Source organism: Stomoxys calcitrans, chromosome 2 (genome assembly GCF_963082655.1).
Source record: "Stomoxys calcitrans chromosome 2, idStoCalc2.1, whole genome shotgun sequence".
NCBI classification, from domain to species: Eukaryota; Metazoa; Arthropoda; class Insecta; order Diptera; family Muscidae; genus Stomoxys; species Stomoxys calcitrans.
The window spans coordinates 97,319,232-97,336,937 of record NC_081553.1 but is presented as its reverse complement, the minus strand read 5'-3'; the positions used below and the strand labels follow the sequence as shown (position 1 = coordinate 97,336,937).

General features: G+C 41.0%; 1 protein-coding gene across 1 annotated transcript in view; it reads right to left on the bottom strand.

Moving 5' to 3' along the window:
• Positions 1 to 343: 343 nt before the first annotated feature.
• Positions 344 to 17,706, bottom strand: part of LOC106084994 (forkhead box protein O) — a 122,140-nt gene continuing 104,777 nt past the window's right edge. The window contains exons 3-8 of the mRNA XM_059363554.1: positions 14,126 to 14,418; positions 8,263 to 8,514; positions 7,707 to 7,881; positions 2,198 to 2,423; positions 1,951 to 2,072; positions 344 to 1,383 (exon numbers count right to left, since the gene is read on the bottom strand). Of these exons, the coding sequence (XP_059219537.1) occupies positions 955 to 1,383; positions 1,951 to 2,072; positions 2,198 to 2,423; positions 7,707 to 7,881; positions 8,263 to 8,514; positions 14,126 to 14,418 (1,497 nt within the window). The 3' untranslated portion in view covers positions 344 to 954. The remainder of the gene's footprint in view (positions 1,384 to 1,950; positions 2,073 to 2,197; positions 2,424 to 7,706; positions 7,882 to 8,262; positions 8,515 to 14,125; positions 14,419 to 17,706) is intronic.

Sequence of the window (17,706 nt, the reverse complement as noted above, 5' to 3'; positions counted from 1 at the left end):
AGGAAGGGAGAGAGCGAGAGAGAGACAGAGTGAGAATGCGAGAGTAGTACCATAGCAGGCCATATTATTTTATTAACATAATTTATGTGTAAATGTCATTTTAAATTAATGTAAGCATCAAAGCGGCAAAGTCAAATGTTACAAAGCTTCCCTTCTTCTCAATTCTCCCCCACCGTTGTCAACAACAGCACATGTCCAAATGTCATTACATGGCAATAGAGGACGATTAAAATGATAAGGACGTGAGCAAAGCAAAAACACAGTGCATACTTACTTTGATTTGTTGTTGATGTTGTAGTGGTGCAGAGCAAAGAGAATTGTTGTTTGGATTTCTTAGCAGCAGGGAGACGAGAATTGTGGTTTCTGTACAGGTTTTTGTTGTTGTTTTTTTTTACACTATTGTCCTTAAATTATCCTTTTCTTATGGGTATCCAGTTAGGTGTTGCAGCAACATGGGCAAATAGGCAATGCCCGAACATTTGGGGAGAGTGAATAGAGGGGATTCCCCTTTATTATGGGCCATGCCTTTTCGACTGCCAATACACAGACGCACACACACAACTGCACGCACGCACGCACACGCAATAACAGATCCATACTTAAGCACAGCATTGAAGAGCAGTTTTAGAATTCCTTAAAGCTTCACTGGTAATGTTTTGGTTTTGGTGAGGGCGGTGGGGGTGGAGGGAACACAAACACCCTCTTATCCTCGCCTCATAAATGACGTAAGCTTAGCTTTCGTTGTTTGCCATTATAATGCTCTCCTACGGCTGCCCCTCCTCCTCCTCCTCCTCTGTGCTTGTAGATTGCTGCCCTATTGCTAGGGATGTTGGTTGGTATGCCATTATTGCTGTTATGAAGGGGGTGGATGTGAATGTGGTGGTGATGATGTTGGTGATTCGTGTACTGATGCTGTATGTGGTGATAGGGAAAGTACTGGACCAATCGGCTGTATCAATGCACCCATGACGGTGGTGTCACCACATTCTGCTGTGGGTATTGTACTATGGCATTTAGATTGGAGGTTGGCGTTTGTGTCGGCAATTCCAGCCCGGTTGTCATAGGCGTATTATTGTTGTTGTTCAGCATTGGTGGCAATTGTTGTTGTTGTTGTTGTTGCTGCTGCTGCTGCTGCAATTGTTGCTGGTGCTGTTGTTGTTGCTGCTGCAAATGTACCTGCAATTGATTGAGCTGTTGCTGGTGTGTGGTCAACGTTACGCCTGTTGTGGCCGTTATTGATGGTGTCGCCGATGGTGATGATGCATTATTTACTGCTCCCAGATGACCAGCATTTGAGACACTATTGCTCACGGCACTATTGACCGCTGTCAGCGGTATGTTAATGTCAAGCAGACCATCAATGTTGATTTCTTGTTGCATAAGCTGAATGTACAGGGACGAGGGATAATAAAAAAAAACTGATATCAGGCGAAGAAAATCAAAAGGGGTCATTACACGGACCCAACGACTTGGCTAATTTATGAGTGAAATAATGAAAACTGGGCTTAAATCAAAGATTGTTAGAAAAAAATTTATGAGTAAAATAATGAAAACTTCAAATTTTGTATGAAATACAATATTTGTAGAAACACAATTTATGGAAATAAGTTTCAATCTCTTTCACCTGAGAATGTATTGGGTTGCCCAAAAAGTAATTGCGGATTTTTTAAAAGAAAGTAAATGCATTTTTAATAAAACTTAGAATGAACTTTAATCAAATATACTTTTTTTACACTTTTTTTCTAAAGCAAGCTAAAAGTAACTGCTGATAACTGACAGAAGAAAGAATGCTATTACAGAGTCACAAGCTGTGAAAAAATTTGTCATCGCCGACTATATGAAAAATCCGCAATTACTTTTTGGGCAACCCTAGCATAACTTCTTTTTCCACTACGCTCTGTTGTTAAACATTTTTTTCATGATTTCTTATTTAATTTTCATTCGACTTACCTCTTCAACATTGCACTCGAGACCACCTTGAAAATTTTCTATATTAAATTCGTCAATTGGCGCTGCCTCATTATTTAGAGCACCCAAGTATTGTCCTATTAGAGTGGAGGCGCAATTATTATCTAAAGAAGAAAATTCAAAAGTTGTGTGTGAGAAATTTTTTGAAATAATTTACAGTAATTTCAGCTTCTTGGTTAATATTTGGTCTTTAAATGAACGTCTATGAAAATGTCTTTGGCTATCTTACCTTCTAAATTTGAGCTATGTTGTGATTGTGTCTGCTGTTGCTGCTGCTGTTGTTGTAACTGTCTTTGCTGCTGATGCACCATTAAGTGATTGGAGCCACTGCCATCGGATGATACTCCAGACGCACCCTCTATGACTACATTGGCGTAGGTGTTTAAGGAATCCGATGAGGGTTCACTGTTTGGATAGGCGGGTGACATGGTTTGAACTGAATTTGGCGAGAGACCCTGATTTTGTTTTTTTGTGGGAAAGAAAGAAATGTAGAAAAAGTCAAGGCAAAGTTTAGTGAAGAATTAAAGAATGTAACTGACATCGATGGAGGAAACCGCAGGGCAAATGTTAGCATATCCGCTTAAGACGCTGAACGCCTAGCGAACCTAGGCTAGAAAAAAATTTTGAGCTGTGGTTATCCCCTCCTTATGCTGTCGACATTTGTGAGGTACTTTGCCAAGTTGAAACTTCGCCCCAAAGAGTTGTCGCTCTGCGGCAGTCCGTACGGACTCGACTATAAGAACGAGGCCCTTATCATTGAGCTTAAACTTGAATCGGACAGCACTCAATGCTACGTGAGAAATTTTCCCCTGCTACTTTATGGAATGTTTATGAGCAAATTTGCATTCTAACATCGAAATGGTCTAATAACTGACAATCGATTACTAAATGATCGATTAATAGACAATCGTCTACACAATTATCACATAAGAAGCAGACCCCTTATCATTGAGCTTTAACTTGAATCGGACGGCACTCAATGCTATGTGAGAAGTTTGTCCCTGTTCCTTAGTGCAATGTTCATGAGCAAATTTGCATTCTGACATCGAAATGGTCTAATAACTGACAATCGATTACTAAATAATCGATTAATACATCATCGCCTACACAAGTATCACAACGTTAATCGATAACTATCCTATAGTGCAAAACTAAAACAAGTGAAAAGGCGTTAAGTTCAGCCGGGCTGAACTTTGGATACCCACCACCTCGGGTAAATATCGAAACCACCTATCGGTGAAAATAGCATAATTTATGCCCTCATAACAGCAATATCGAAATATGGTTCGATTTTGACAAAATTCGACACATATATTAAATGGTCTAATAAGTGGTTGTCATTGTTCAATTTTGTATTGGGTTGCCCAAAAAGTAATTGCGGAGAATAGAACAATAGAACAAAATATTGGTCTTTCTGATAGCCATATCCAAATATAGACCGATCTGAACCATATACGATACGGACGTCGAAAAACCTAACAAAAGTCACTGTGTATGTTGAAGGGCCTAACACAACTCACGGTCCGAAATTTCGGCGAAATCGGACAATTAATGCGACTTTTAAGGGCCCAAGACCTTACATTGAGAGATCGGTCTATATAACAGCTATATCCAAATCTGGACCGATCTGTGCCATATTGCAGAAAGATTGCGAAAGGCCTAACACAATTCACTGTCCAAAATTTCGGCGAAAACGGAAAACCTTAAATCGAGAGATCGGTCTATATGGCAGCTATATCTAAATCTGAACCGATCTGGGCCAAATAAAGGCCCTTAATGACCTAGTCGGCTACTTAGAGGGTTCTCTCGCTGTCAAGGAATATACAATGGTAGCATTAACGTTGACATGGAAGGTGCTTTCAATGATGTAAAACCGACGTCAATGGTGAAGGAGTTGGAGTTTCTAGGCATCAAGAAAGTTTATTAATAATTTACTTACTAAAAGTTGCGTTACGGTAGGTTTGGGATCTGTGGATCTTAAAAGATGGGTCAGCAGATTAACGCCTGAAGGAGGTGTACTGTCTCTTCTACTTTGGAATAAAGACATTAGCAATATATTGGGTTGCCCAAAAAGTAATTGCGGATTTTTCATATAGTCGTCGTTGACAAATTTTTTCACAGCTTGTGACTCTGTAATTGCATTCTTTCTTCTGTCAGTTATCAGCTGTTACTTTTAGCTTGCTTTAGAAAAAAAGTGTAAAAAAAGTATATTTGATTAAAGTTCATTCTAAGTTTTATTAAAAATGCATTTACTTTCTTTTAAAAATCCGCAATTACTTTTTGGGCAACCCAATATTATTGTCTCTGGGTGAAAAAGGCGTAAAAGTGGTCGCATATGCTGATGACGTGGCAATCGCGGTTAGGGGAAAGTTTCCCATCATTCTAGGAGATATGCCTTTAGCATGTTCTACTTGCAACAGCGAAGTGAGCTACCGAAAGTGGTCTAGGCATAAATCCGTGCAAGACAGAAGTAGTTCTTTTCAGCAGGTGATACAAGTTGCCTATAGTGGAACCTGCCTCCTTGGGAGAAGAGAATGTTCCATTTATAGAAAGCGCAAAATACCTGGGTATTTTGCTGGAGAGGAAATTGAACTTCAAATCACATTTTGGAAAGGGCAAGAAGGGTGATTCTTGCCCTATACACCTACAAGAGAGCCATTGACAAAATTTGGGGGTTTAGAACGCGCATCATGCATTGGGTATATACTGCAGTTGATAGACCAATAATACTATATGGTGTTGTGGTCTAGTGGACGCCGTTTCATAAGTCCACCTACTGCTCAATACTTAACCGGAACCAAAGAATAGCTTATTTGTACATCACAGCCGCACTGGAAACGACACCATCTGATGCAAAGAATTTAATGCTACATCTAATGCCTCTGGACATTGTGGATAGAAAAATTGCTGAGACCACTGCCTTGAGGCTAAGGGAGCTTTCGCTTTGCTGTTGTAGCAGTTTGTTGTGTTCTATCCTTCGTCTGTTTGATTCTGTTGAGTGTTAAGACCCAGGAACTCTGCGACTAAGATGGGATGCGTCCACAGGGATCTGGGTCTGACTGGGCAGTTAAACAGGTGACGTGTAGCGTGCGGTTCCTGGTTACAATCGGGATATACATCTTGCACGTCGGCATCAATCCTTGCTCTGTAGGAGTTGAGGCGACTGCATCTGCCGGAACGTAATTGAGCCAGAACTACTCTGGTTTGCCGGGGCAGGTCAATTTCTTCAGGTTCAATGGGAGGCGGTCGTTCTCCAAGGACTACATTCACCCGGTAGCCATTTACCGCAACTGCTGGCGTGTCTGCATGAATGTTGTTCAGACCAGCTTGATATGCCGCTTGATCTAGAGGTTCTCTCTTGTAGCGCTGAACCTCACGCAGTAGATCATGTAGATCTACCTTAAGGCTTCTGGGCGGTAGATATCTATCCACAAGATGATGATTTGGATGGTCTCTGCGATAACAGCCCAAAAGGGCATTGCTTAGACAGCATGTGGTTAGGTCTTCGCACTGGTAGGATCTTTGTCTCCTGATGGAGGTGGTCCACATGAGAACTGAGGAAACAGCCCGTCGCAGTTTATAGGGCGACATTCTGACAAATCTTATGGCGCTGCTTAACTTACCACAGACCGGCCTATTACTTTGTACGTGGTCAACAAGGTTTCTTTGTCCGCACCCCAAGTGCTGCCAGCAAGTGACTTGAGGACCTTGTTTCTACTTTTGACTTTATCGCAAATTTCTGTGGCATATGGCGAGAATGTGTAAGAGCTGTGAAATGTGACGCCAAGTATTTTGGGAAACTTGATGGTTGGAATCATTTCTCCAATTGCAGTGAACAATGTGGCTGAAGATTTGGTGGCAGATATCTTCAGATTTCTTGCTGCGAAATATGAGGCAAGTTCGTTGAGACGCAACCATGGGTGGGGGGCCTGATGCCATGGTCGTACAATCGTCCGCTTTCTCTTTGGTCATGTGGCAGCTACGGACATTATGTTATCCTTGATACAATGTCCGATATTCCAGGCAGTGTGGATTATACCCTACCTGAGCCGGAATTTGCGAGACTAGGAACTACCTAACACAAATTTCAGGCATACTGGAATCTGTGGGCATGCCTCTAGCGATATGTAAGCTAAGTTTTCAGGACCAGGCCCCAAGGACAACGAATTATAGATGGTCACAAAAAGGGGGCTGTGAGCTTTCTAAAACGATAAAACGATGTGGAACTACCTAACACACATTCCAGGGAAACTGGAATCTGTGGGCATGCCTTTATCGACGTGTAGACTAAGTTTTCAGAACCAGACCCGAAGGAAAGCGAATGATAGATGGTCGCAAAAAGGGGGCTGTGAGCATTCTAAAACGATAAAACGATGTGGCCTCATCTAACCTTGAAGAGATCTACCGCTTTGCTGTCATTGGCTAGAACAGACTTTTCAGTCCTTGTGTCCATCATGACAGGTCACTGTCTAATCGGAAAATATGCTGACAGACTGTAGATTGCCAGCAACGACTTTTGCAAAAGCTGTAGAGACATCGAAGAAGAATTATAGATGATCACAAAAAGCGGGCTGTGCGCATTCTAAAACGATGTGGCAAAATCTAGCCTTGAAGAGGTCTACCGCTTTGCTGCCATTAGCTAGAACAGACTTTTCATTCATTGTGTCAATCATGACAGGTCACTGTATAATCGGAAAATATGCTGACAGACTGAAGGTTACCAGTAACAGCGACTTTTGCAGAAGCTGTAGGGACATCGAAGAAGAAGGGACTGAAGAATACCTTCGAATGATAGATGGTCACAAAAAGGGGACTGTGAGCATTCTAAAACGATGTGGCCTAATCTAGCCTTGCTTTGCTGTCATTGGCTAGAACAGATTTTTCAGTCATTGTGTCCATCATGATAGGTCACTGTCTAATCGGAAAACATGCTGACAGACTGTAGATTGCCAGCAACGACTTTTGCAGAAGCTGTGAGGACATCGAAGAAGAAGAGACTATAGAACACCTTCTGTGTGTGTGTCCCGCACTGGCAGTCAAAAGGAGTTCCACTTTAGGTTCTCATTTCTTTGAGAACCTTTGTGATTTAGCGGATGTGAACGTTCACAAGTTGTTGGGTTTTTTAAAGCGATCTGGATGGTTCAACAGTAGGAACTAGAAGGCATCTTCCTACTTCTGTTCCTGTGGTATCACAATGGACGAAAACGTCGAAGTGAGTATGATGGCAGACTGCCACTTAAACCTAACCTAACCTAACTCACAACCCACTAACTAATCTGAAGGCCACCGTAGAGCAGAGGTTAGCATGTCCGCCTATGACGCTGAACGCCTGGGTTCGAATCCTGGCGAGACCATCGAAAAAAATTTTCAGCGGTGGTTTTCCCCTCCTAATGATGGCCACATTTGTGAGGTACTATGCCATGTAAAACTTCTCTCCAAAGAGTTGTCGCTCTGCGGTACGCCGTTCGGACTCGCCTAGAAAAAGGAGGCCCTTATCATAGAGCCTAAAAACATGAATCGGACTTCACTCATTGATATGTGATAAGTTTAAGTTTGCCCCAGTTCTTTAGTGGAATATTCAGGGGCAAAATTTGCAATATTATCTGTTATGGCATAATATCCCATACTTATCCACTAAAACTTCGAATTCTACCCAGTACACGTACAAGCTTTCTTAGGTTATGGTTTTTAATCCAGGCAATATGTAGTTGGAAACCCCTTAATATTTAATAACTTACCTCACGCGTTGCATGCAAACAGGTGCAAGTCACTGAACGATGCAGCATACACTGCTGTGTGGGCAAATTGCTATAGCCCTGTGCCATGGGGCCATTGAGCGAGTAGGTTGGCTGTTGATTGTTGCTGGGATATGGCGGTGGGGGTTGAGTGGGCATGACCGAGGCTGTGCTAAACCTATGCCAACCGTATGACCGTTTGGTTTCAAAAAGAGATCAAATAAAAACAGACACTTGACTTTATTCATCTGCCATCAGAGAAGGCTTGTCATAGCACTAATATGACCATATATAGGAAAATAAATATTAATTTGTATATAAAAAAAGTGCATGCTGAAACTAATGTAAATATATGTTTAGGAGTTAGGCTAGAAGCACATGTAGTCATCATGCTTTAGTTAATGACATGCATTTTTGTTTTGCCTTGACAAACATTGACAACAAAATTTTTCAATACGAAAAGTAAAATGAAAACCATTAAAACCAAAAACAGGATTAATGAAAACGAAAAAAAAAATAAACCAGAAAACAAACACAAAATCATAAATGAAAAACTGACCCTTGTTGTTGTTGTTGCTGCTGTTGTTGTTGTTGCTGTTGCTGCTGTTGCATCAGGTCCTTTTGTAGTGTCAACTCCTCGGCCATGGACCCCGCCAACTTGTCCATGGTGGCAGCCGAAGCGGAATTTTGATAATCTGTATAACTCCAATCATAATCCAAACCCACTAGGTTAGAGCGTGGACTCAGACGTCCACAGGAACTGGCATTCGATGAAGCCCTCTGGCGGAAGTCCGGCGATATGGGAAACCCACTGTTTGTGTTTTTTCACAAAATTCCATTATCCAAGTGTTAAGTGAATAAAAAAAGAACACAAAAATGAAACAAAAGCACAAATCAAAAATTTTGTTCTGGGTTAAATGAAAATCAAACGCAAGAGAGAGAATAACTCAATCGAAATCGGAAACGAAAACGAAACTTGAAACTTGCTAATTTGAAATATTAAAACTTTCATGCCAAGTAACTCGAAAAAAACTACATGTTTGGCTTTGTCTTTTGTTTTTTTTTTTTTTTATTAGTATTTAAATATAATGAAAAGGGCATCCTGGGAATAAAACTTGAAAGCTAAATTGCATACACTTTTGAGGAGGGCCAATTAAATTCAATAAAGCTGTATGAAACTAGACTTAACCATACATAAATACATGTGGACCCAACACACCATAACTTCTTGTGTCCTTAGACGCCTCATTTCAATTTGGAAGTTAGAAAGTGGACTACATGATTCTCATTCGAACCGTTGAGTGGAGCGGGCGTATTGTTCTTTCACTCCGCCAAAATTTTCCCCGTAACTCGTAGTGCAAATTGCAAATTTTGTCCATGAACATTACACTAAGGAACAGGGGCAAACTTCTCACATACCAATGAGTGCAGTCCGATTCAAGTTTAAGCTCAATGATAAGGGGCCTCCTTTTTATAGCCGAGTCCGAACGGCGAGCCGCAGTGCGACACCTCTTTGGAGAGAAGCTTTACATGGCATAGTACCTCACAAATGTCGCCAGCATTAGGAGGGGAAATCCATCGCTGAAAATTTTTTCTGATGGTCTCGCCAGGATTCGAACCCAGGCGTTCAGCGTCATAGGCGGACATGCTAACCTCTGCGCTACGGTGGCCTCCAACTCGTAATAGGTCATTATTTTTAAAAGAAAAATGTAAGTCACTCAAGGATAGCTGCGATAGAGCTGTCCATTAGGCGGTTGTTTCCGGTGGAGCGGCAGATTTAGAGCCCAGGAATAGGCTTAGAATGGACTCCAAAGAGCCAACAGCTGCGGTGGTGGTATCAGGCCGTAACATGTTGTCTGCTACTGAAAACTCGACTGGTGGAGGGGCTGCTGCAGGCAGACGACTAGCCGACAGACGACTGGTCAACAGGGGCTTTTGACGTAGACACCTGATTCGAGTCTCAAGGACAAGGCCGAACTTATTTTTCCTTCGCATGCCTATAATTTGCCTAGGCCATTGGCCTTCCCCGGCAAACCAAGACGCCCTCTAAGAGGTTGGAATAATAAAAGAAGCATCGCTCTCCGGTTTATTGAGAGGCTTGGGGCGAATGATCCTAAGACTCTCACTAATAGGAAGAGAGAGATTCCCTAAATTAGTCTCGGGAATTCGCTGCACAGGCTACCCCAAAGACTACAGGGCATCTCATGCCTAAAAGATCTAGGGCGAACAATAGTAAGATGGATCCAAGAACTTTTGCTAATGTCGCTGGGGACAGTTTGGCAATGGAAGTTGTCGACAAGGGAGAAGAACGACTTGTCAGCAGGGGCTTTTAAAGAAGACACCTGGTTCGAGTCTCAAGGACAAGGCCGAACCTATTCTTCCTTCGCATGCGTATAAGTTGCCTAGGCCATTGGCCTTCCCCGGAAAACCATGACTCCCTCTATGAGGCTGGAATAATAGAAGACGCATCTCTCTAAGGTTTATTGAGAGACTTGGTGCTAATGATCCTAAGACTCTCACTAATAAAGAGAGAGAGAGAGATTTACTAAATTAGGCTCGGGAATTCGCTGCACAGGCTACCCAAAGGAGGCCACCGTAGCGCAGAGGTTAGCATGCCCGCTTAGGACGCTGAACGGCTGGGTTAGAATCCTGGCGAGTCCATTAGAAAAAATTTTCAGCGTTGGTTTTTCCCTCCTAATTCTGTCAGCATGTGTGAGGTACAATGCCATGTAAAATACCTCTCCAAAGAGGAGGTCCCTTATCATTGAGCTTAAAGCTTGAAGCAGACTGCACTCATTGATATGTGAGAAGTTTGCCCCTGTTTCTTAGTGGAATGTTCAAGGGCAAATTTTGCATTTGCTACTTTAGACTAAAGGCCTACATTGACATACAATGTTTCAAAAGTAGAATAAATGTTATGATTAAGCTTACCAAATCAGTTGAATCGATCAACAAATGGCTTAGTAAATGGCACAATTCCAGACTTGAAAATGTCCCTAGACCAGGTATGACCTGTTGTTATTCTCTACATTCTCCTAACGCCGCCAGTCTCATAGCCACAGTGGCTCTCGCATCTGAAACTGTCGTCAGTGTCCTTGAATACATGTTTCTCATGGCTCCGCCTATGACGAGACAATATGTTCTCTGAACCTGTCTTAATGTCCTATTATTGCAATTCGTCTTCATCGCCGTTCATCATACTAACAAGGCATAAGTCAATATTCGTCCACTTAGACTCCTGTAAAGCCATTAGGCTAGCAATGGAGGCCATATATGGAGTTTAAAGCTTCAACATTGTACCCAATATCTGTGAGCGTTTTCAGTACAAAGCTGGATAAAACACTTTCCTTCAGCATGCTTTTCAACATCACTAACCAGTATATGTCGCTGTCGAATATGGAAATCGTTCTGTTGTGGAAACGTGGCACCCCGAATTGGTCAACCTGTATCTTCCTCGTAAGCAGGTCCCAGTCCCAGTCCCAGTTATGCGCAATCTCAGACACCTTTACGGCTTTTCTACTTTAAAAGTACTACCCAAACCGATCGGGACAATATGGGACTCAAATGACAGGTATTCAGGAGTAGAGTATGAATTTCATATTAAAAATTGGGTCCAAGTAACAGGGGCCGCCCCAAAACCCCTTAAAATAGGGTTTTCATGACAATATGGGACATAAATAAGAGGTATTCGGGAGTAGACTACTTATATAGTCAAGAAGGAGAAATAGGCTTTATAAGTTGTTGATTTCGGAAGGGGGCGGACCCTCCCCCCTTACCCAAAAATAACACCCAAAATCAAAAGTGAACCGATCGGGACAATATGAGTATCACATGAAAGATATTGGAAATCAGAATACGAATATGGTATTACAATTTGGGTCTACGAACCCATCATTCCTTCCCAATCCCAAAATTCCCCCAAAAAGGCGTTCATGTCTATATGGGCCTCAAATGAAAGGTATTCGGGGTGAAATGAAAGGTATCTGACATACAAAATCAGATGGAAGTTGGGGGAGTCACCCTACCCCCAAAACGCCTTAAATGAGCATATGACCCATCATGACTATGTGGCACTCGGTTTTTTTTCTTTGTTCCGTAGAATCAAAAGCGGCTAAACCGATTTTCTGAAAATGTTCGTACATTGTGTAAGTTTGTCTGGAAGGAAACATAGGCTATATAATTTTAAGATATCAGATGGGGGCGGTCCCTCCCCCTTACCCCAACAAGGCCAACTAAAACCAAAAGTGGACCGATACGCACAATATGGGTATCAAATGAAAGGTATTTGAGACTAGAAAACGAATATCGTATTAAAATTTGGGTTCAAGTACCCAGCGGGCCTCCCCAACCAAAAAACTTCTCTAAACAGATATATTCAACTTTCATGTCAATATGGGCCTCAAATGAAAAGTATTCAATATTACATTAACATGACATAAAAAATTAGGTCCAAGTAATGGGAGGTCCCAGGTATCTCCCAAATGGCCATATTAGCCGACCATGGCTATATGGAACTCAAACGAAAGGTATTTGGGAGTAGATTACGATTATGACACTAAAATTTGCGTTCAAGTCTAGGTGGCGCTTTTCCTTTCAAAAATAAGTCAAATAGGTTAATTGACCCATTATGACTATAGGAGACTCAAATGAAAGGTATTTGAGAGTAGAAAAAGAGTTTGATATCCAATTTTGGAGCCAAGTGTTTGGGGTTACCCCCAAAACTGAACTTCATTTCCGTTTATGGCAATATGGAGCTCAAATCTACGGTATTTGGGAGTACAGAACGAATTTGATATCTATTTTCAGAGCAAAGTGCCGGTGGCCGCCTCAGCTCCAAAACACCTTCCAAACAGATCATATTTACCGACCATGGCAATATAGGTCTCACATTTAATGGATTTGGGAGTGCAGCACGAATTTGATATGCATATTTGAGTCGAAATGTCTGAGGTGCCATCCCTCCCCTAAACAGCACTTCTCATTACCTTAATTTTCAAAAACACCAGTCTTCGGAGATTGGTAATGCGATTCGTTCTAAGTATTTTTTGCACTCTCACAGTCAAAACAAAATATGGTTTCTATTGTTGGGGTTGGGTGCCTCGGTGGCCGTCCAAAACCCGTTAAATGGGTATATAGAGGTAAAGGTGCATGAGAGAAGAAAAAACGAATTTGATATTCAATTAAAGAGCCATGTGTTTGGGGAACTGCCCCACCCGAAAACACCTCCCTATTATATATTGGGTTGCCCAAAAAGTAATTGCGGATTTTTTAAAAGAAAGTAAATGCATTTTTAATAAAACTTAGAATGAACTTTAATCAAATATACTTTTTTTACACTTTTTTGCTAAAGCAAGCTAAAAGTAACAGCTGATAACTGACAGAAGAAAGTATGCAATTACAGAGTAACAAGCTGTGAAAAAATTTGTCAACGCCGACTATATGAAAAATCCGCAATTACTTTTTGGGCAACCCAATAAAACCTATTTGATGTTTAAATTAATCGATTTTCGGGAAATTTATACACATTTTCGGAACAAGGTCGATATACACATTCAGGGCGAAGTGCCCCCACCCTAAAAAGATATAAGAGAGTTAATGAAGGCGCAGAGGAGTGGGTCTAGTCTCATATCAAAAAGCCCTTCGATTTAACTTCTTGGGCATCCAGAACCTGATATGGTTAAAACCTTATAAACCTTAGTCCACCTATCAAATAATCCTTAGTCCACCTATCAAACTGTCTTCCGATTTGACCTTTATAGCCCCGTATAAACCGGCTGAAATTTGACACTTGATGTAAACATATACCCCCCGACGACTAAACCAAATAGGGGCCTGTTAGGCCTATAAATAGCTATAGTGCTCAACAGGGACGTAGGCACGATTTTTTGTTAGAGGGGGAGTTTTTGGGTGAAGCTACCGCTCTATATCCCCATCCCACTTGGCTACGTTCTTGGTCCTCATATTAACCAAATTTGACGATTTTCGTAAATGAGGTCCCTGAAGCCTCCTCATTTGTACGGTTTGACTGAACTTTGGTATGTGCAGCGAACATGTCCTATAACCCCCACTTCAAATAATAAAAGCAGATTATCTACTTCTTAAGTTTAGGCATTATTTAAACCATAAGATAAATGAAAAGACTGTGCTTATAAAAATGTATGCAATTTTTTAAAAAAAAGTTTAAACAAAATCACTTAAAAGGAAGACAAAAGTAACTTCAAGCATCTCTAAAAAGGTAACTACTGCTCTAAAGAATGCCAGTAATGAAATGTTTTTTTTAGTCTTTTGTTTGGTCTGTTTTGATTTATTAACGAGTGAATAGTTGATTTGAACAATACTAAAAAAAAACTACTTTAGTAAAAATTGCAAAACTTGAGCTATTCTTGCAAACTATCAATCATCGAAAAAGAGTAGTTAGTTACCTGTGCAAAGGACTCTCAGGAAAGTGATCTAGTCCCTCGCTTATACTACTGCTGGGCGAAGGTGTATTGTCATTGATGCCGGTAACGCCTGCTTGCCGCAGAGCTTCTACACGCTTCTTGGCACGCCCCCGACGTTTTTCATAACGCGACGTTTCCATAGAGGCAGCACGTCGACGCACCGATTTGCCAGGCTTCGCATCGGGATTTAGCATCCACCACGAAGATTTGCCAGTGCCTTCATTTTGAACGCGCATAAAGCGATTGTGTAAAGAGAGATTATGTCTAATTGAGTTCTGGAAAGAGAGAAAAATTAGAGGAGGGAAAAATTAATCACAAAAATTAAAAAAAAAAATAAAAAATGAAAATAATATAAACATAAACATAAAGGAAAATTAAAAGGCTTAAAGATTTTTTTTATTTAAGGAGGAATTTTTTTTCCTTTTTGATTTAAGATTATGGAGCTTAAAACAATTTAAAACTTTCCTTTTAATTTAATTTTTTAACTATGGCGTCTTAAAACATCATTCCTCAATTCCTCATATGACTCTGAGGGATTATAGCCATGTGGCCCTGTATCATTTCCAGATCATTGACTGACTTCTTACAACTTTTCCTTGTCCATCAATGATGCGAACGATACCTTCTACCTCTTTAGTGATTACCTAGAAACCATTTCCAGGATAAAGTCATACCCAGCAATTGTTATTGGTGTCTCAAATGCCATTCAATTGTCTGAAGATTTTTGTTTTATTTTTCCATCTATGCCATATAGCTGCTCTTCTACATTTGTCCAAATAGGGGGAAAAACTCCATAAGGAACGTATGTACATCGTACTACTAATTGGATGTTCTTGGCTCGTGTGCCATAAGACGCAATATCAGCAGCAACAGCAGCCAAGGCACCGCCATCATTATCATCATCATCAGAATTGGAACTAGCAGCAGTAGCCCAGCAAAGTTACTTCAGTAGTATTTGTAAGAAAGAAAAAAAACCAACGGCTCCTACTTTTCCTCCCCAGCCTCCTCAGGCTTACATAGACACAAACCCAATCATCACTTAAACTGTCAATTCATATTTTATAACACGCAGTCATAAATACGACAAAATGTAAAAAAAAATCCATAGACACACTAGGGTCCTCATTAGAGTTGCCGTTGCTAAAGGATGGGGAAAATTTAAATTTTCATAGAAAAAAAAATGTTTCAAATATTATGTTTAGAACGAATTTAAAAAAAAAAGCAAAAGCGTACTAAGTTCGACCGGGCCGAATCTTATACACCCTCCACCATGGATCGCATTTGTCGAGTTCTTTTCCCGCCATCTCTTCTTAGGCACAAAAAGGATATAAGAAAAGATTTGCTCTGCTATTAGAGCGATATCAAGATATGGTCCGGTTTGGACCACAATTAAATTATATGTTGGAGACCTGTGTCAAATGTCAGCCAATTCGAATAAGAATTGCACCCTTTGGGAGCTCAAGAAGTAAAACAGAGAGATCGATTTATATGGGAGCTGTATCGGGCCATAGACCGATTTAGACCATAATAAACACGCATGTTGATGGTCATGAGAGAACCCTTCGTAAAAAATTTCAGGCAAATCGGATAATAATTGCGGCCTCTAGAGGCTCAAGAAGTCAAGATCCCAGATCGGTTTATATGGCAGCTATATCAGGTTATGAACCGATTTGAACCTTATTTGACACAGTTGTTGGAAGTAAGAATAAAATACGTAGTGCAAAATTTCAGCCAAATCGGATAGGAATTGCGCCCTCTAGAAGCTCAAGAAGTCAAGACCCAAGATCGGTTTATATGGCAGCTATATCAGGTTATAAACCGATTTCAACCATACTTGGCACAGTTATTGGGTATCATAAAAAAACACGTCGTGCAAAATTTCATTCCAATCGGATAAGAATTGCGCCCTCTAGAGGCTCAAGAAGTCAAAACCCAAGATCGGTTTATATGACAGCTATATCAGGTTATGAACCGATTTGAACCATACTTGGCACAGTTATTGGATATCATAACAAAACACGTCGTGCAAAATTTCATTCCAATCGGTTAAGAATTGCGCACTCTAGAGGTTCAAGAAGTCAAAACCCAAGATCGGTTTATATGGCAGCTATATCAAAACATGGACCGATATGGCCTATTTACAATCCCAACCGACCTACACTAATAAGAAGTATATCTGCAAAATTTTAAGCGGCTAGCTTTACTCCTTCGGAAGTTAGCGTGCTTTCGACAGACAGACGGACGGACGGACAGACGGACGGACGGACGGACAGACGGACGGACATGACTAGATCGACATAAAATGTCGCGACGATCAAGAATATATATACTTTATGGGGTCTCAGACGAATATTTCGAGTAGTTGCAAACAAACCCCCCATCCTATGGTGGAGGGTATAAAGACAAATAATGACGTACTAAGTTCGGCCGAGTCGAACTATTTATCAAACCAGCAAAAATTAAAGCTTCTAGGAACTAAACAAGGAAGCTCTCGATTATCCGGTTCACATGGGAGCTATATAAGGGTATAAACCGATTTGGACCGTACTAGGCACAGTTGTTGGAAGTCATATTAGAACACTAAATGCAAAATTTCAGCCAAATCGGATGAAAATTGCGGCTTGTAAAGACTCAAGAAGTCAAATCAGGAGATTAGTTTCTATGGGAGCTATTTCAGGTTATAGACCGATTTCAACCGTTCTAGGCTTTGTTTTACTTTAATTGGCTATGACAGAATATTTGTTTCATTAGCCGAACGTAGAAAAGCATTCCGAGCGCCTCGCTCTTCTGCGCTCATTCTTAAATTTGTGACACCAAGTTTCTAGTTGTCTCCCACCACTTGATCTTTCCATCGGGCTTTTGGTCTTCCCGGTTTGCGTGTACCACCGGTTTTGTCTTCAAAAGACTTCTTTGCTGGAGCGTCTTCATCCATTCTGACAACATGACCTAGCCAACGCAGCCGTTGTATTTTGATGCGTCTAACTATGCTATCGTCGTCATACAGCTCATACAGCTCGTGGTTCATACGTCGCCTATATTCTCCATTAACGCAAAGTTGGTCCATATATTTTACGAAGAATCTTTCTCTCAAATACTCCAAGTACTGCCTCATCTGCTTTCACAAGTACCCATGCTTCAGAACCATATAACAGCACGGGTAGTATCAGTGGCTTGTATAGTGTAATCTTCGTCTGTCGAAAGGTGGCCTTGTTTCTAAACACTTTCCAAGTCCAAAGTAGCATCTGTTTGCCAGTATTATTCTTCGCTTATTCTCAAAACTAGTGTCAGTGACTTTCGGTTATGGCGTTGCCGAGTTAGATAAATTTACTGACTTTCTCAAGGTTGTGGTTCCCAACTTTCTCCATGTTCTTTATCTGCTCGGTTGTGCAAGGCTTTTTGGGAGTTGAAACAATCCATTTCGTCTTATCTCCATTAAATGCCAGACCTATTTTCACTGACTCTTTTTCGATTCTTTCAAAGGCTGCATTTACTACTTCCGGTGACCGACCTATGATATCGATATCGTCGGCATAGGCGAGTAGCATGTGTTCTCTTGTGATTAG